Here is a 19,668-nt window from a genome sequence, read left to right on the forward strand (position 1 = left end):
ACGGTGGCTGCGATGATGGGCTCAAGTATAACAGGGATCGTGGAGCTGGTGCGGGATCAGGCAGGGTTTTGTTCTGCTGTGCATGGGGTCGCTATCAGTCGGAAACGACTCGATGGCACCTAACAACAACAACAACAAGGTTGGATAATTATTTGGTGGAAATGTTGGAAAGGAAATTCAAGGATCAGGCATGTTTTTGTCATTTAAGAGTCCTTTCAAACATGAGATTCTTTCAAATTTTGAATAGTATGTTTAATAGTATGTTCAGATTTATATTTTTCCACAAATACTCTAGTTTTTAAGTCAGTGAATTGAAGTGATGTTAAGGTGCATTGATGCATGAATTGCCGTGGTATTATCACTATGCATTGTTTTATCTCTTTAATGATTTCCTGAAATTAAATGTAAGGCAACAGCTACAGTCACTTTGCAACATAAGTCTAAAATGTCTGCTTCATCAGTGCCACTTTGTTGTAACTACTTCATGATATTCAAAGATTTCAAAATGATTTTAAACAAATACGCACTCAGACTTTGGCACTTTGAAAAGTATTTCCTTTTAAGTATCTAACTACATGTCGTTTACTCTTTTATTCAGGCAGCTCCGAAGATGCCCTGGAAGTCATTGCTTGACAATAACTGATGTTCCCATCACTGTCTATGCAACAATGCGAAAGCCAGCTGCACAAAGCAGCAAGGAAATGCACCCTAAATAGCATCATTAAGTCCTCTGTAGGGGGTTGACTAGGTCAAGGGTAATGGGGCAGTATCATCTGGTAAACAAATAAAAGTGTGGCAACTTTGGATGATGCCAATGATTGAAATAATTACTTTTAGTAGGAAAAGACAGAAATGTAGTTAGTAAAACATGCATAATGATAAGCCATCAGTTATATTTGATAGATAAGACAGAATAATATTTCATAATTAGAAAGTGCCTTAGGGATCATCTAGCCCATGGTGAATCATTAATATCAATAATTCAAGGTGAAACAATCCACCGTGAGTATCAATCAGGCGTGGTCTCTTCTAAATGTTTAATGAGTTTAAGACTGGTTTCCTTTGTTTATAGTTACATTGCTATTTAGATGAATCCCTTCATTTGAATACCCTAAAATAGTATCCGGCTGGTATCCTTTGATATTGATCTGCTCAGGAATAATTATAATGCAAAAAACGCAATGCACTGCCATGGAGGATCCCACTCATAGCGACCCCTCCTTGGGTTTCCGAGGCAGTATTACTACGAAAGTAGATTATCCAACCTTCTGAGCAGTGGCTGGTGGGTTTGAACCGCCAGCCTTCTGGTTAGCAGTAAAAGGCCTTCGGCGCTACACCACGAGAGGTCCTCAGAAATAATTACATTGGGTGAGAAATGGAGCCCTAGTTCTTAGTACCATAGTTAATATGTAAACCATTTAAACTGCCTGCATATGGCAGCTTAGGTTTTTGGTTGAATTTATTTAGTGAGGTCTAGGCAGGAGCTCTAGCCAGGAGCTTGGGAGCTCTGGTAGCATAGTGTCTAAGACACTTGCCTGCTAACCAGACGACTGGCGGTTCAAACCCACCAGCCACTCCTCGGAAGGAAGGTTGGGCAATCCTACTTCCGTAGTGATACTGCCTTGGAAACCCAAGGAGGGGTCGCTATGAGTCGGGGCCGACTCGACGGCACATACAACAACAACAACAACAGGCAGGAGCTTTGGTAGCATAGTGCCTAAGGCACTTGACTGCTAACCAGAAGGCTGGTGGTTCAAACCCACCAGCCACTCCTTGGAAGGAAGATGGGGCAATCTACTATCCGTAGTGATACTGCCTCGGAAACCCAAGGAGGGGTCTCTATGAGTCAGATCAGACTGGACGGCAATGAGTAGGTTATGGTTCTAACCCTTAATTCCCCAGGAGAAACATTCTTCTTCTTTTTTTTTTAAATCACACTGCACCCCAAGTTTCAGACAGTCATCTTGAAATTGTCAACATGTATTGAGAAACCTCAGATGGATCTTTTTATTTGTTTAGACTTGGGTTCACTTCTGAGCTCTAGATCAGATCTCTATTCTCATTTTCTGCTTACATTAATCTCCAGGAACTCAGCCTGCTTTTTTCTCCTCTTGGTAGCTGTCACCATTCATCCCATAAAATTATCTTTTCCAAAAGACTAACTCTATGTTCAGATAAAATTCATCCAGTTCTTTGTCTTTCTCTGATGATGTACGTTAGCCTTTTTACAGGAAAGATTTATTAGCTAATAACTACACAGACATAGATGCTTGATGACAAAAATAACAAATGTAGAGAAATCACAAAGACTCCATACCTTAGTATAAGATGTAAACTAGAACTCGACAGAGGCTAATTTTAACAACTTTAACAAAGCTTAAAAAATTAGGCTTGAGAGAATCAAGGTGGTATCTAAGTAACGTAATTAAAATAAGTTAATATTCCTTAAAGGAAGAAAAATAAATCCAGACAGAAAATTGCCCAATGCTTTGAAAAGGACCAATAGAAAGGAGAAAAGCATGATAAAAAATTGCTCAATGATTGTACAAGGCTGAGAATAGTTTGTGTGTCAACCAGTCAGAGTGGAAAAGATCTTGTAACACATGAGGCATTGAGTGGTGTCCTCATCAAAATATTACCTAAGTGGGTTTGGAGTGATGGGTAATGGGAATAGCCTGAGAATGAAGAGTTCTCTGAATTTTCCTCAACAACTTCAAAGCAGACCTTGTAAATATCAAACTGATTCCAAGCAAGTTAGCTGCATCCAGGTGAGGAAAAGCCCATCAAAATTTAAAGAACTGCAACAAAATAGAGTATTCAAAGTGTAAAATTCACAATAAACAGAGTCCAATAAAAAATTAGGTATACAAAGCAGAATTAAAATAAAATCTACACTTAGGAGAATCATCAGACAATAGAAACAGACCCAGGAATAGCAGATGACAGTATTAGCAGATAAGCTACTATAAAATATGTATGTTCAAGAAACAAATGAACACATGATCATGAGGAGAAGAGAAAGGGAAGGTATAAAAAAGACCTGGATTGAACTTCTAGAAAGGCAAAACACTATCTGAAAAATTAAGAAAAAAATCAATTGTTATTAAGGGCAGAATAAACACTAAAGTAAAGATTAATGAGCTTGAAGAAGCCATAGCAACAAATTATCCAAAGTGCAACACAGAAAAAGATTGAAAACATAGAGCATAAATTACAATATCATGCAATCCAATACACACATAAGTGTATTTCCAGACGGAGGAGGGAGGGTACAGAGAAATAGTTGAAGGAATAGTAGTCCAAATATTTCCAACTTTGAGGAAAAATGTAAACTCATGGATCCAAGATTTATCAATCCCAAGAAAAAGAAATATGAAGAAAACAATACAAAAGCATGTTATAATTATATTGTCTGAAAATCAGAGATAAAAGGAAAATCTTAAAAGCTGACAAAGCAAAACAAAAACAAAAAACACATTAATTCAGAGGAACAAAAATAAGCACAAGAGCACACTTCTCATCAGACACCAAGCAAAAAGAAGGCAACGGAGTAACACCTTTATCTTTCAAAAATGAAGGTGAAGTAATAACTGTCACTAAGAGATTATTGTAAACATGTCTGGGAGCAACCCGGTGGCATCATTCTTTCATAACCTTCCTCCAGGCTGAATCAGTTCATTAATCAGCACTCTTTAGATGTGATCATTTGAAAACCATATGTTCTGTTGAGGATACTGATTTAGATCTCTGTAGGAGTTCAGGTGGGTTAGTGCCTAAGGCATTTATTTGACTGCTAACTAGAAGGATGGCAATTCAAACCCACCAGCCACTCCTCGGAAGGAAGATTGGGCAATCTGCTTCCATAGTGATACTACCTTGGAAACCCAAGGAGGGGTTGTTAAGGGACAGATCCGACTGGGCGGCAGTGAGAGTAAACTCACTATGGTTTGGCTGGACTGCTGACGACTCAATCCTGAGCCACCAACACTAAGCTTTTGGGGAGTTCCTTGGGGGGTTCACTGCATCTTCTGGCTTGTAGTGTCATACTGTGTTCCTCTCATGTGTGTGCCTCTCTGACCATGCTTTGGCAGATCCTATCAGGCATCCATTCCTCAATCTCCTGTCCTGCTCCCGGGCAGACTTCTTTGTTAATGACATTCTCCACTGTTGTGAAGTTTATAAACTGAGTTTATTCATGACAGCCCACCTTCTTCCCTACTTTTCAGGACTTGAGAAGTTACCAGAGACTTGAGGGAGTACTTCTTGTCCCTCTGATGGGCTGTGCCATCTTTCTCCAGTGTTCACCCCACTCTCACAGGCAAGTCAGAGATCCCTGGGGTTCAGTGAAACCCAAATGGAGACGTAATTGACAGTTTTTTCTTTCCTCAGACTTCTAGAAACTTGACAGATGATTGACTTTGAACCCACTTCCCCCAGTTTTAGGGAAAGAAGGTGGCAGAGCTGCCCCGATAGGGAGGTGAGGACAGGGGATAACGATTATGGAACTCTCCTTCCTGCACATTTGTTCAAAAAATAGTTTTTGAACATACACCTACATGCCAGGCACTGGTCTAGGCTCTTGGAATGCATCTGTGAACAACATAGACAACAATTTGTGGAGCAAATTCTGAACAGTGCTTTTTATTGTCTTCCTAGATTGTTTATATAGAGGTGTGTGCATGTGCATTTTATTGGGAACACTTTGGTACTGTAGTGCTGATTGTGCTGAAATGGCTTCTCTTAGCCAGTACTAAGGGGAAGGGATTGACTTTATACCTTAAAGTTTGGTGAATTTAAAATGTATTTATTGCTTTATGTTCCCAGCTATAGACTTTTGTCACCTATTTAAGGAAACAGGAAAGATTGTAGACACCTTTTACTACCGTGTTATATATAAGAAAATGAGATCAAGAGAACATATTGCAGTGTCTCTAGATAACTCATTGCAAGTTCTTTGGGCTAAGATGTGAGGTAATTCTTACCAGAACAAAAAGCAGGTGGGCGTACTATCCTGAGTCTATAGAATGGAACATGCCAAGATATTCTTGCTAAGGTTTTCTTTAAATGGATATCTATAAATATGTGGGTGGTTAATTGTTGTTGGGTGTTAAGTCTATTCTGACTCATAGTGATCCCATGTGATGGAGTACAACTGTCCCATAGCGTTTTCCTAGCTGTGATCCTTATGGAAGTAGACTGTTAGGTTTTTCTCCTGCAGAGCTGCTGGATGAACTGCCAGCCTTTCAGTGAGTAGGCAAGCACTTAAACAAGTACTACCATGGTTATGGTTATTGTGTTCCTTTGAGTCAATTCTAACTCATGTTGACTCTATAGGACAGAGTAGTACTGGCCCATAGGATTTCCAAGGCTGTAATCTTTACAGAAGCAGACTGCCACATCTTTTTCCCATGGAGTGGCTGATGGGTTCACACCACTGACCTTTCAATTAGTAGCCTAATGCCTTAACCATTGCACAACCAGGACTGTTTAATGTGTGTGGCAGGCACTTAAAACTATTATTTCCAGATACTGTAACATCTTTTTGGCTTTAGCTTCTATTGAAAAAAGCCTGAAACTCCCCATGTTTCCCAATCCCAATTTTCAAGAGAAAATATCTAACTGTTCAAATTCATCCTTTCAGATACTTTTAAAGGATATGTTCATGAGGAATTTATGAGAGGATGCCCTTCCTGTTCAGTCAGCTGTGGCCATGAGGGAAGGAAGTGGGGCAGAGTTTCCTTCAACCGGGGATACAGGAGGGCGTCTTCAGTTTGGAGGGGTTCTGGACTGTCAGGGCCTACTTCATAACAACTATGAACAATAGTTGGTCAAAGTTACTATGAACCTCTAACCCATATTTCTCAATACAAAGTCTGGATATGCTGTGTTTAAGTACAAGCAAAAGAATTTCACCTCTTTTTTTCTATATGGGTACTGGGAGGATGGAGTCTCAATGAAAAATTGAATCAGGCCCTTATAAATGGTTAGTTCAAAATTTCAGAAGGTCGTTGTGCAGTTAAGAGGTATATGGGAGACACATATGCTGTGCATAATAATGTGAAGTACTAACTCTGCAAAAATATGGCCTTGTAAATTATGGGGAAATGAGAAGATTTTATTCTGAAACACATCTGAAAGTTTGAGACAGCATATATGTGGGTCTGGTGCGTGCCTACTGGAGCTGCTGGAGGTCCAGACAGGGTCTACAATAAGCTGATCTAGTTTACTTTGTACCAACAACGAGGATGAGAGGACAGAGTGGTGCTCTAGGATGCCTCAGTAAAATCTTTTGGAAAAGAAAATGGTAGGCTGCCTCAGAGTGACACCCTCCTGCTTGGATCTGTATTGGGAGTGTTCAGAATGTTTTGAGTGTGTTCAATCTCTACCAGTTTAGACCCAGACTCTTCAATTCAGTCTTTAGCCCAGAAGTCATGCATGCCTCTCAGAATGTATTGTTTAGCTTACATGGAATTTTCCCTTTTTGGTTGCCATTGTTTTGCTTAATTAGTTACCAATTGAAAAGTCAAGCAATTTTCCATTCCCAAGATCTTTTGAAAGATCTGGCTCTTCAGAACTTGTCATGGTGACAACCGACTGATCTGAATAATTATTGCTCTTTTAGGGAGCCATGCAAAATGCCCTCTTGGTTTTCTGTCAGCCTTGGCCAGCTTCACTTCTTCTATGGTAGGTACCTCTCTGTAGGCATTTGAATCTGTGACTCCAGCTTTAGAGAGGTGAGAGGCTGCCTGAAGGCAAGCAGCTCTCTGGAGGCAGAAAAGCTCAGGGACAACCATGCTGTTCCCTGGAGACAAGCAGCACTGTTTGGAATCCTGTCTCCTCAGTACAGTTAATGACAGTACACAAGTTACTTAAGTTAGTAAATACCAAATTTCTCACCTGTAAATCCTACTTCATAAGGTTATCAAATGGAATGTTAATTTTATCTTATAATGGTGGCTGACAGTAAGTTCTATAAGAACAGATATTAATAATTTTCATTGACATCTTCAATATTATTATGCACCTGAGACAGGAGAGTAGCAGGAGACTATAAGTAGATTTGCATATTTTTGATGTTTTTACACTTTTAAATGATTCATTTATTATTTTCTTTGGTAATTCCATATAATATTTTGTACCTTCCCTACTCAATCTCCCCATGTCATGGTATTTCTTGTTATCTCCAATCCTGCTGATCTCAGGGCCTATTTTCTTTCATTCTGTCTTCAATGTTGATTATTTTTTCATGTTTAATTATTTTTCTGCATTTTAATATTTCACCAACTATTCAAGCCTATTATTCTTTTTCTAGACTTTATTAACATAGATACCTAAAAAAATTTAGAAAATTCCCAAAATAAGACTAGTTGTGTTACAGGTATGGGAGGGGACCTGTTATGCTTTAAATTGAATTTTATGATTTTGTCCTGATAGCTTTGTTGTAATGTCCTCAATGATTTCTATTAAACACACAGTAATAAGAATGTCCTATAGGAACCTCCCCTTTCCTCATGTAAAATTTTATTTTTTTTAAGAAAATAAACAAGGAAGAAAAAAAGTAGTTTACTTTTTTCTTAGCTAGAAGAAATTAAATTGTAATTTTTCTAATAATTAGAAATTTATTTTATTTAACCTTAATAACTGCTGTAAATCTGAAATGTTCTTGTTGTACTGATAGCCCAAAGAGAGAGAGAAAAAAGAAGTGCAACAAGGCAAATCTATCATCTATCTTCAGTTATTATATAAATTAGTTAACCTTTTCAAGATAAAGAAAGGTAACTTAGGGCAAAGATATTTTGGTATAGATTAAAAGTTATCTTCCCTGAAATAAAAATGAATCTGAGAATCTAGCCACACTTTAAAAATGTGTGCCAGTGTTTATTTAGAATCCCTTCTATTTTATTAGAAACAGGAACAGTATATTTCACCAACAGGAAGTTAAGTGTACTCTCAATACAAATGTTTAACACTTCTTTGATTGGTGTTCATTGCAGACATTTTGGATCCAAGGCAAGAACTGAGAAATAATAAACATCCAGTCTCTGATGATTCATTTAAGTCATCTTTAGCAAGTTGAAATCTTCCACCAGGAGGAAGAGTTGTGGTTCCTCTTGGCCGGTTCAGTGCTCTAAAGAACTTGGTAGTTGGGCATCTCTGCTGTGCTGCATCAGGCTGTGGGGCAGGAGTTGATGCTCACGGCACCACTGACCAGGGCTGCTTTACTGAAGCTCACCGGCTGTCCATCAATCACAAAGTGACGAATGCAGCCTGTGAAGGGCTTGCTGGGGGTCAAGCGTGGTGTTAGCAGAGACTCTGAAAAGAGAAACAAATGAAAACAAAAATTGCATTTCAGGCACTCTAGTTCCATGTATTACTTCATGGTAAAATTATACATAATTGCTCATGTCATCAAGATGACTTACATGTCAAACATGGAATATATTTTAAATGTACTCATTCCTCAGAAACTTTGTCCGTTTTTGAAGTAATATGAACATGTGATAATTTGGATGTTTTGCCTTGTTTTTCATGATCTCTATATAATTCAGTTATCTTCCAAGGATGAAATTTACCACATACATATAAAGACTTAACAGTGAATTTTCACAGTCTACCTGTGTTTTTGGGGCAATGGTCAGTGGTAGACGTCTCACCCTCCATGCAGCAGACCTAGGCTCCAGGCCCAGCCAATGCTCCTCCTGTGCAGCCCCTCCTGTCTGTCAGTGGAAGTTTGCGTGTGTTGCTATGATGCTGAACAAGTGTCAGTGGAGCCCACAGACTAAGATGGACTAGGAAGAAAGGCCTGGAGATCTGCTTCTGAAAACCCCCCTCTGAAGACCCTATGTATCACCATGGTCTGCTGCACAACTGAGCACAGGGGTGGTGCAGAACTGGACAGTGTTGTGTGTCACTGTGCATGGGGTTGCTGTGAGTTGGGGGCTCCCTCCATGGCAGCTAAGAAGCACCACCTATTGCTTTAGGGTCAATTTCACCTGGACTGCACTTATTTCTTGTGTTGTGCTGAGAACGAGGAACAGCATCTTAGCTCCACAGCTTTTGGACTTAGTTAATGTTTCTGTTTAACTCATGTCATTACTCTTCACCCTTAAGCCTTCACATTTTTGCCAAGTTCATAAGATATAATGAGAAAATAATGACTTCAAATGAACTAAATGTTAATTTTTCTGAGCTAAGGGTTTAAGAACTATAAATAGGATAATGGTACCTAGCTCATCTTTGTGTGGGCACAGGTGCCCTGTGGTCTGTCAGGGGAATTTCTCTCTTTATCTTAATTAAAGATCTAGAAGAAGCCTTATGCTCATTAATTGTACAGGCACAATTGTGTTGGGATCTTAGGAACAATACAATTTAAAGCAATTTAGAGAGTTTAGAAGTATCATGAAATTAAAATCCATTTAGTCTAAGCTTATTATTATGTACAAATAGCTCTGTGAGCATTAGCAAATAAAAGATGGAAAATGCTAAGAAATCAGTAACTCAGGAAGGAGCCTAGAACAAGATGGAAAATGAAACATTATCCAGCTGCTGTAATAAGCTTTCTAAGCAATGTGGATTAAGAGTATGCAGAAGTTTTATACTAAAACAAATCGTGGAAATAACATTTCATAGTTAGAATGATAAAGGTTTATGTCTGGAAGGGTCCTGAGAGATCAATTCTGTTTACTTGTCTGTAGATTAGGATGATTATATAAGTTCTTCAAATCAGCTCTGTTGTGTTGCGTTATCAGGATAAAGAAAGAATGAACGGGAAAGATTAGAAGGCGTTGTTATTATGTGTCACCCAATGGACTCTGACTCATAGTGACCCTGCATGACAGTATACAACTTCCCCATAGGGTCTCCCAGGCTGTTATCTTCCTAGAAGCAGATCACCAGGTCTTTTCTGCTAGAGCAGATAGTGGGTTGGAACAGACAACATTTTGGTTCACAGCTGATTGTTTAATCATTGAACCACCAGGGCTAGAAACATCTAATTCTGCTGCTCATATTGGAAACTAATTTTAGAACATAGGTTTGGTTCTGCCCTGGGGGAAGTCACCAGGATGTAATAATCCACATAGCAGTTACTATCTGCATAATTCAGCTCACAATTAATTGTAAGTAGTGACAGGAAAATGCCCCAGAGCCCAAAGTGATTAATGAATAAAATCAACATAAGATTTTAAGAAAGAACATGCCACAGGTTGAAAGTTTGGCTATATGTAGAATGAGCCAGGATTTTCAGTCAGAGATCCAAGCGTGTGGGGGCTGCAATAATAATAATTTTAATTTTTAATTCATCATACAGCAAAGTTGACTTTTTGATGCATAGTTATATGACTTTTAATGCATGTACTTTTTATTGACAGAAATAATGACTGAAGGTTCAGCTTGGTGTAACAGATTCTTTGGGATTCTGAGAGAATCTAGTGCACATAGGGTTTTTATTTATGCCTAATTTCCTTTGGTTATCCTCCTTAATGCCTGGTTTCCTATGTGATTTTAGTGGAATTACTCTTGAACAGCTCAAAAAGATATAATTAATTACATTCAGCTTACATTATCTTTGCTTTTGTTCTAGGCTTGTTGGCATGTTTCCTAGATAGGATTAAAAGCTGCAGTGGTGCAGTGGGCTGGTTGTTAGACCTGCCTGACTTTCTAGTTGTGTGCTGTCTCATTCATTAAATTCTTCTATTCACTATATGAATTGAATGTGACCAGTTGAATTTGGCTTTGGTACATTTTGCCCACCTAGTCTCTGAAGTTTATCAATTTTTGTGTGAAGGTAATGGTAGTGTGTGGTAGTGTGTGATACTGGGATCAGACTATAAAGAGAAGCAAACAAAAATCAAAGAGAAATATTTGACTGAATGATGTAGTAAGCACTTTGAATGCAAAGTAAAGAACAAATACTATAGTTTCCATGAGCTAGAACCACTCCTGTTTTGTCCATCTCTTGGAGCCTTAAGAGGCACTCCATAATGCTTGTTGTGTGTTGAATGAAGTCATGTTTTCTGTCAACAAGGAGCATCCTTTCTGGCTTCAACAGTATTCTGCGATAGGTGCTACAACAGTAAGTGGTGTACACAGGACATCCGAGGTAGAGAGGGAGTTGGGTGTGTGGTGCATGAACGTATAGGTAAAAGTCTGGCTGAATCCTGAAGGTCAGTAAGGAGTGAGGTGGGGGCGGGGGGGATTGGGGAGAAGCTGTTCCAGAAAAAGGCACTAGGCGAGAAAGAACGAACATTTCCCAGAAATTAAGGCCTTGTGTACTTTTGTAAAGATCTTGAGCAAAGACAACCTTATTGAACACTGAATGGAAATGGCAAGCCCCAGAAAGTATGGGGAGACCTAAAGAAGGGGTGGGGGGACTAATCATTAAGAGGCTGGCATGTCATGCTGAACTTGACCCTGTAGGCTCTTGGGAATTTTTGAAATATTTTAAACTGTGTTGTGAGTTCTAGGAAGGAAGTAATGTACGGTAACCTAAGAATGGATGTGATGCATTTTCCGCATTGCATTGGCCAAGGTCCCTTTCAGAACTGGAGGTGGGCAGCAGGAGGGGAGAACTGGGAATGGGAGGGGGAGGGGGAAGTAGAGGAAAGGAAGAGTTGCTTTTTGAGGGTCTCAAATATTTCCATGGTCACTGAGTTGTTATCATTGTCCATACCAGCATTTGAAAATTTCATATTACAAAAGAGAGGAAGGCACACTAGCAACTATTTTAGGATTATCCAAATGACTAATTTTACCTGTGATTTCTCACTCTACAAAGTACAGCATTCTAATGATCTGCCTTTACATGGAACAGTCCAAAATAATATAGTTAGGAAAAAACACTGTGTTTTCCCTCACAAATTCCAGATGCAAAAGCTTGCTTATATTCACCTCTTGCCAGCTGTAGCATTCAGTTCTTCCAAGTGAATGAAATGTGTGAAAAGATGCACATTCATTGTAAGGGCCTAGCCCTTGTTTCAGAAGTTTAAAACAGTTGTGGGGGTCTACAAGTGTCTCCTATCACCACCCTGGGCTATACACCATTCTTCACCAATGGCAGCAGCAGTGGTACTGACGATGTTTACAGAACTGCAGCTGGGAACCTCTCCTAAGGAATGCCACTATGTAGGAATAACAGAATTTATGGCTTGCAGCTGTTTTGCAATTCAGGCTAATCTGGGACAGACAGGAAGGACCATGACTCTCTTCTCTTCTACTTAGGAAAGAGAGCAATTATCAGCAAACTTTTAGTGCCCCAAGGTTCACATAGTTTAGCGCAGTATTCACAGTATGTATGTGTGGAGGGTATGTAGAAAAAGAAGAAAGAAAAAGTAAATATGGCAAGGTGGAGAGTAATATCCACTAGTTAGGATGCTGGGGTTTGTTATATGTTATGTTGTTGTGATCTTGGGTGAGGCATCACAATTTTCAGTATGTTTGCCCTATGAAAAGCAATCATATATATATATTTTTTTTTTAGTTATTTGGGTGAGTTACGAAGATACATGACATAATTCTTAATAATAACAATAACAGAAACTCATTGTTCCTTGGATTTGGAAACTTGCCCCTTTTAAACAAATGTTACCTGGAACGCCTCCAACAAACACAGGCTCCCTGTGATCAACTGGTTTTGGATTGAGGGGTCCAACCACATGGTTCACTTCAGAATCTACATCCAACTGAACCACATTTGAATCTCTAATAACTGAAATACAGGGCAAAGACTGGTCAGTAGTGGCACTGCAGTGATTAATTTTCACAAGAGATTAATTTATCATAGTAATGACTATTCTAGAATAAACTCCCACATTTTCTCCTATATCATTAAAAACATTAATATCTAACAAGCTAACTGTAATATTTTTTTTGAAAGAGAGAGTACTTAGGATATTCTTCTTCTGCTACTCTTTACTCCATAAATTATGCATGATTTAAATAACTCCCCCACATGATTTTGGCAGCATTCATATTTTCAAGCCACACATGGATTCAATATACAAATTTTAGTATAGTAACATATATTTCTTTTTTTTTGCTGGCTACTTCTAGACTGCCACCTGTCACCTATGCTATCATATGATTTGCAGTCTGAGTTCTGCCAAGCCATCATCCCACAGGTGGATGCCAAGGTCCACCTTTGTAAAGGCAGCCGTCCCAGGGTCCCACCTCAGCTTTTCTTACCTGTAATTCTGTGCCATCTACCATCACAGAGACTCTGCTTGGGGGTTACTGAGGTGGAGAAGTCTCTGATGCCATTGTTGACTTTCACTATAACCTGAAAAAATAAAATAAAAACCAGAAAACAAACAAACAAAAAAAAACAACAAAAAAACAGAGTTTGTTACATGGTATAATTTTGTCTCCCTCATTTGTGACCAAACTGAACTCAAGTAATTCACCACAGAGAAGTAATAGAGCAAAAGGCCTCACGTTTAGCTTTGTGATAAATTTGAACACAAGGGGTCACTCTTCGGTAGGTGATAGAAATAGTTTAAAGTGAAAGTGCCCTGGAGAGAGAATAAAATAGTGACAGGGGAGAGAGGAACAATAAGAAAGCTAGCAGACTAAATTCCTTTAATTTCTAAAGATGGAGTTTGTTACACAAAGCAGGTTAAGGTATTTGTTGTTGTTGTTATTTGCCATCGAGTCGGCCCCGACTCATAGCGACCCCTCCTTGGGTTTCCGAGGGAGTATCACTACGGAAGTAGGAATGCCCAACCTTCCTTCCGAGGAGTGGCTGGTGGGTATTAGTAAAGAGGATAGACTTTGAAGCCAGACTGCCTGGATTCCTATCCCAGCTCTCCCACTTATCTTGTTCTCTTCCTCAGTTTTCTCTGTAAAAACAAGGATGTTGAAGGTACAATAGTACCTACCTCAGAGATTCCGTGGAAAGGTTAAATGAGTTAATCCATACAAAGCACTGAGAATAGTACCTGACACAGTCCACACCATATATAGGTTAGTTTTTATTGTTATATGGTTTAATAGAATGTACTAGAACTCAATAAATCAGTTACATTAAGTTAGAGGAATCAATGAAAAAATACTACTTTTTTTTTTCCCCTAATATATATTGAATGCTTTCTTGAATTTTCTTTGTTGTTATGTGCCATCAAGTCAGCCCCGAGTCATAGCAACCCCTCCTTGGGTATCCGAGGTGGCATCACTATGGAAGTAGATTGCCCAACCTTCCTTCTGAGGAATGGCTGGTGGGTTTGAACCGCCAGCCTTCTGGTTAGCAGTCAAATGCCTTAGGCACTATGCTACCAGAGCTCCTGAATTTCCTTTAGAAATAATATTTTAGGATGAAAGTAATGTTTAATTATAACATTTAAAAATTTCTAATTTTTGAAAATGAATCTGGTATACATATATATAGATATGTACATATATGGATAGATGGATAGATTTTTTATTGTTTGTTGATTTTGATAGTTGGATATGTTTGCCTCTTCCATTTGTAAAAGAAGTTTTCCACCAATTGTTTTGTTAAAACCAGGTCTTCAAACTGGTTCAACCCTGTGGAGAATTTGCATTTTCATTCCAGGTATGCTGAATCATAATCTACAGTTTAACAAGAGCCCCAGGTGATTCTTATGTATACATAAGAACATTTATGTAGGAATGTATTACATATACATAAGAATATACATTTAAAAGTCATCTGGGGATCTATAAGAATCACCTGGAGATTTGTCAAAATATTGATTCTAATTCAATATATCTGGAGTAGAAATGCAAATTCTCAGTAGGAGCTTGAACTGGGATGAACTAGTCTGAAGCCTTGGTTGTTGTTATTGTTAGGTGCCATCAAGTCGGCTCTAGCTCATAGTGACCCTGTGTGCAACAGAACAAAACACTGCCCAGTCCTGCACTGTCCTCACAATCCTTGCTATATTTGAGACCATCATTGCAGCCATTGTGTTAAGCCATCTTGTAAGGGTCTTCTGCTTTTTCACTAACCCTCTATTTTACCAAGTATATCATTCTCCAGAGAGTGGTACCTTCTGACAAAATGACCAAGTAAGGGAGATGAATTCCGGACAGTCTCGCTTCCGAGGAGCATTCAGGCTGCACCTTTTCCAGGACAGATTTGTTTGTTTTTCTGGCTGTTGTTGTTGTTATGTGCCATCGTGTCAGACCAGACTCATAGCGACCCCTCCTTGGGTTTCCGAGGCAGTATCACTATGGAAGTAGATTGCCCCATCTTCCTTCTGAGGAGTGGCTGGTGGGTTTGAACCGTCAGCCTTCTGGAAAGCAGTCAAGTGCCTTAGGCACTACGCTACCATATATTTTCAGTATCCTTCATCAATCTGTAATTCAAACACATCAATTCTTGTTCGGTCTTCCTTATTCTTTGTCCAGCTTTCACATGCATATGAAGTGATTGAAAACACCATGGCTTTGGTAGGTGTACCTTAGTCTTCAGAGTGCTATCTTTGCTTCTTAACACTTTTGCAGAAGATTTGTTCAGTGCAATATGACATCTGATTTCATGACTGCTGCTTCCATGGGTGTTGATGGTGGATCCAAGTAAAATGAAGTCTTTGACAACTTCAATCTTTTCTCCATTTATTGTGTGTTGCTTATTGGTCTGGTTGTGAGGATTTTTGTTTTCTTTATGTTGAGGTGTCTTCTTTATGTCTTCCATACTGAAAACGGTAGTCTTTGATCTTTATTAGTAAGTGCTTCAAGTCATCCTCATTTTTAGCAAGCAAGGTTGTGTGTCATCTGCATTTTGTGGGTTGCTAATGAATCTTCCTCCAATCCTGATGCCACATTCTTTCTCATATAGTCCAGCTTCTCAAGTTACTTTCTCAGAGCAGACCAGACCAAACCAAACCAAACTCACTGCCATCGAGTTGGGGCCAACTCATAGCGACCGCTCCTTGGGTTTCCGAGGTGGTAGATGGGGCAATCTACTTCCGTAGTGATACTGCCTCAGAAACCCAAGGAAGGGTCACTATGAATAGGGTCTGACTCAACGCACATAACAACAACAACATCACTGTGGAAGTACATTGCCCAAACTTCCTTCCAAGGAGTGGCTGGTGGGTTTGAACTGCCAGCTTTCTGGTTAGCAGTCAAATGCCTTAGGCATTATGCCAGGAGAGCTCCCATTTTCTCAGAATATAGATTGAATAAGTATGGTGAAAGGACATAACTTTGATGCACACCCTTCCTGATTTTTATCAATGCAGTATCCCTTTGTTCTGTTCAAATGACTGCCTCTTGGATTATGTACAAGTTCTGCATGAGTACAGTTAAGTGTTCTGGAATTCTCATTCTTTACAATGTTATCCATAATTTGTTATAATCCACACAGTTGAATAAAGGAGCTCTGGTAGCCTAGTGGCTAAGGCATTTGACTGCTAACCAGAAGGCTGGTGGTTCAAACCCACCAGCTATTCTGCGGGAGGAAGATGGGGCAATCTACTTCTGTAAAGATTTACCACCTCGGAATCCCAGTGGGGGTTGTTATGAGTCAGAACTGACTTGATGGCAGTGAGTACACAAAAGAATACCTTTGCACAATCAATAAGACACAGGTAAATGTCTTTCTGGTATTATTTGCTTTCAGCCCAGATCCATTTGACATTAGCAATGATATCCCTTGTTCCACATCCTCTTCTGAGTTCACCTTGAATTTTTGGAAGTTCTCTGTCAATATATTGCTGCAACCAGTTTTGAATTATCTTCAGTAAAAATAAAGCCTTGACTAAGCATTTTAATTATTGCCTGCATTTAAATTTTATGTTACAGCTCTCCCCTCCTCCTTTTTCTTTCCCCCATTGAGGAAAGATTGATGAAATAATTATGTGAAATAAATTGGCTTCTGATCTAGAATCCAACATTAGAGGAAACAGATGTTATTTATTTTTTTAAGACAATACCTGCCCATTTTTCATGTGAACATTTAGGTATTCCCCGTTGACACTGTGGCCATGGACAAGGGTTCCAGAACTGCTTCTAGGACGTACTTCAAATGCAATCTCAAACTTCAATCCGATATTGAAAGATTCATCTGTGAAGAAAAATACTATCAGCTCTCAAGAATAGCAACATAAATTTTGTAACTATGATGTGTTGATTTTGTAATTATATACTTTTAAATCTATTTTTGAAAGTTTGACTTATTTTTCAACAGCTCCATAGAAAGTGGCATTTTTCATGCCATAACACTATGGAAAGCTCTGTGGGGAATACGATAACTAATACACTGTTCTTACGTGTGGGGGTGGGAACAACATGCTGACAATACATCATACGCTCTGGGACTTTGGGGGAGCAGAAATTAATTCTAACTAGCAAGGTCATTTGATATTTCAAGTGAGAAGGAGGAAGGGCAATCTTGGCCGAGGAATTAGTTTGAACACAGGTACAGTGTAGCTTGATTGTCTGCTGCAAGAGGGAGATGGAGACATGGTGAGTAGGGAAGGCAGGCTGGAGCCACATCCAGAGGCTCTAATGCTGAAGATGGAAGCTCAGCTCTATGTTGCTGCCGTTGAGCAAGTGGCTGACTTGATCAGATCTGTATTTTAAAATAATTCTTAAACAACAACAACAACAAAAAAAAACCTAACTGGTGACAGTGCTGTGCAGCTTTCAGAGGAGAGAAAAAGTGAAAATAGTAAAAGGTGTTAGTAGGTGCTATTGCAGTGGTCCAAGAAAATTAATTCTTATTAAGAATAGCTGTGTTCACTCCAAGAGACTCGTTGCAAACCTGAACATCTTCATAACATTCACTTGATGTGTCTCCTTATAAATCACTTTTTAATTTTTCCTGCTAGTAGTTAATGTTTATGAGGTACATAAATTGTGCAGGTGGCTATGCATCTCAAGGTATCCAAGCTTTTAGTGGTTTTCTTAGTGAAATCCAATGAAACCCTCCACAAATGGCTGAGGAATGTGAGTGCAGGTGTTTTGGTAGGGATAAAAACAGAAAGTAAAATAAGGCACTAGGCAAAGAGAGGAAATATTACCTCTGGTTATTCTATTGGACATGGTGATAGTTTAAGAGAGTATAGTAGGCCGCATTATAATTTTTTTTTACCCCCAGGGGTGTACAAATTATCTAAGTACCTTGAGGGCAGGGACCATGTGATTTTATACCCTCTTCCTATTCTTTTTTCCAGATACCTACCTTGGTGTCTTCCTCATACCTAACAGTTGCTCTATAGAATATTTGTTGAATGGATTGGATGGTGATTGATGTAGTCTTTTAGAATTTTATTTTTAGGAGATGTTATGTTCTATCACTTGGCATAGTGACTAGCATACAGTAACAAAAAAAGAAAAAAACACCCAAACTTACTGTCAATGAGTTGATTCTGACTCCTAGCGACCTCCATTGGGTTTCTGAGGTTGTAAATCTTTACAAAGTAAAGTAGATTGCCCCATCTTCCTTCCATGGAGCAGCTAGCAGGTTTGAACAGCCAACCTTCTGGTTAGCAGTCCAATACCTTAGGTACTACACCACCAGCACTCCTTAAGCATTTAGTTGTTGTTGTTATGTGCCGTCCAGTCATCCCTGACTCAAAGTGACCCCTTCCCTGGGTTTCCGAGGCAGTATCTCTGTGGACGTAGGTTGCTCAGTCTTCCTTTGGAGGAGTGGCTGGTGGTTAGCAGTCAAGTGTGTTAGGTACTAGCACTATGCCACCAGAGCTCCCTTAAACACTTAGTAGGCATACGATAAAAACATTGTCAAGCAAGAGAGTAATGGTCGAGGAGAATAAAAATACAAAAATAAAATTTCTGAGGAATAGTGTTCCCTGTAGGCACTGCAGAGCTGGGGAAGTAAGTGGAACTGGCTTTACTAGGGACGATGGGCCTGCTAAGAGGGAGTAGAGCAAGACCTAGAAGAGCAAGGTGGTCAGGACACAATGTGGACCAGGCCACAGAACTGCATGGGAAATTCTAAAGGAGCCAGGATGTCCCTGCATAGGTTTGGCAGCTGTGGGGAAGCTCTGGTCAGGGAACGACAGGGAAGAAGACTCCACGTCTGGCTTGGAGTGGTAGAGTGAGAAAGATGTTGGCTGTCGAAAGAGGTCAACTTCTAGAGCTGGGTTAGTTGGCATTCTTAAATTTTAGTTGTGGGCCCAATATTCCTTCCAAGAAGGAAGTGTTTCACAATTTATATTTTACAAAATCAGTCTGTTACCTAGAACCACATATCCTCCTTCCGTTGAAAAGTATGTTCCCATTTCCATCGGGCCTTCAAAACAAGGAGTCACACTAAAGGTCTGAGAAGCAGAGGTGATGGAGGCTCCGTTGAGCTGGAGACTGCTGAGACAGCCACTGAAACTGTAGACTGAGTTAATCTGAGAGAAGAAGAAGAAGACATTTCTTAAAGCTCATTTTCTCAACATAGATACACCAAGGAGTAGGTATAAGTCCTGAGAGGGAATAAGTCCTAAGAGAAACTAAGAAATTCCTTACCTTATTTATTTTAGCTATATGAGTGATTAATCCTTTTCAAAGTAGTTGCTTTTTAACTACTTTTCTGAAGTTGGGATTTTATATATGATAATGTTGGGAGCTCTGGTAGCATAGTGCCTAAGGCACTTGACTGCTAACCAGAAGGCTGGTGGTTCAAACCCACCAGCCACTCCTCAGAAGGAAGATGGGACAATCTACTTCTGTAGTGATACTGCCTCAGAAACCCAA

At 39.4% G+C, this 19,668-nt stretch overlaps 2 protein-coding genes across 2 annotated transcripts in view; one reads left to right on the forward strand and one right to left on the reverse strand.

The window, feature by feature from the left end:
* Positions 1 to 716, forward strand: part of FAM229B (family with sequence similarity 229 member B) — a 15,627-nt gene extending 14,911 nt beyond the window's left edge. The window contains exon 2 of the mRNA XM_007951566.1: positions 599 to 716. Coding sequence (XP_007949757.1) covers positions 599 to 716 — 118 coding nt within the window. The remainder of the gene's footprint in view (positions 1 to 598) is intronic.
* A 7,451-nt stretch (positions 717 to 8,167) lies between these two features.
* Positions 8,168 to 19,668, reverse strand: part of LAMA4 (laminin subunit alpha 4) — a 199,998-nt gene continuing 188,497 nt past the window's right edge. Inside the window, exons 34-38 of the mRNA XM_007951567.2 lie at positions 19,163 to 19,322; positions 16,896 to 17,026; positions 13,183 to 13,276; positions 12,587 to 12,706; positions 8,168 to 8,313 (exon numbers count right to left, since the gene is read on the reverse strand). Coding sequence (XP_007949758.1) covers positions 8,168 to 8,313; positions 12,587 to 12,706; positions 13,183 to 13,276; positions 16,896 to 17,026; positions 19,163 to 19,322 — 651 coding nt within the window. The remainder of the gene's footprint in view (positions 8,314 to 12,586; positions 12,707 to 13,182; positions 13,277 to 16,895; positions 17,027 to 19,162; positions 19,323 to 19,668) is intronic.

This window comes from Orycteropus afer, unplaced genomic scaffold (assembly GCF_000298275.1).
Source record: "Orycteropus afer afer isolate SDZICR_OR568_19922 unplaced genomic scaffold, OryAfe1.0 scaffold00299, whole genome shotgun sequence".
Lineage (NCBI taxonomy): Eukaryota > Metazoa > Chordata > Mammalia > Tubulidentata > Orycteropodidae > Orycteropus > Orycteropus afer.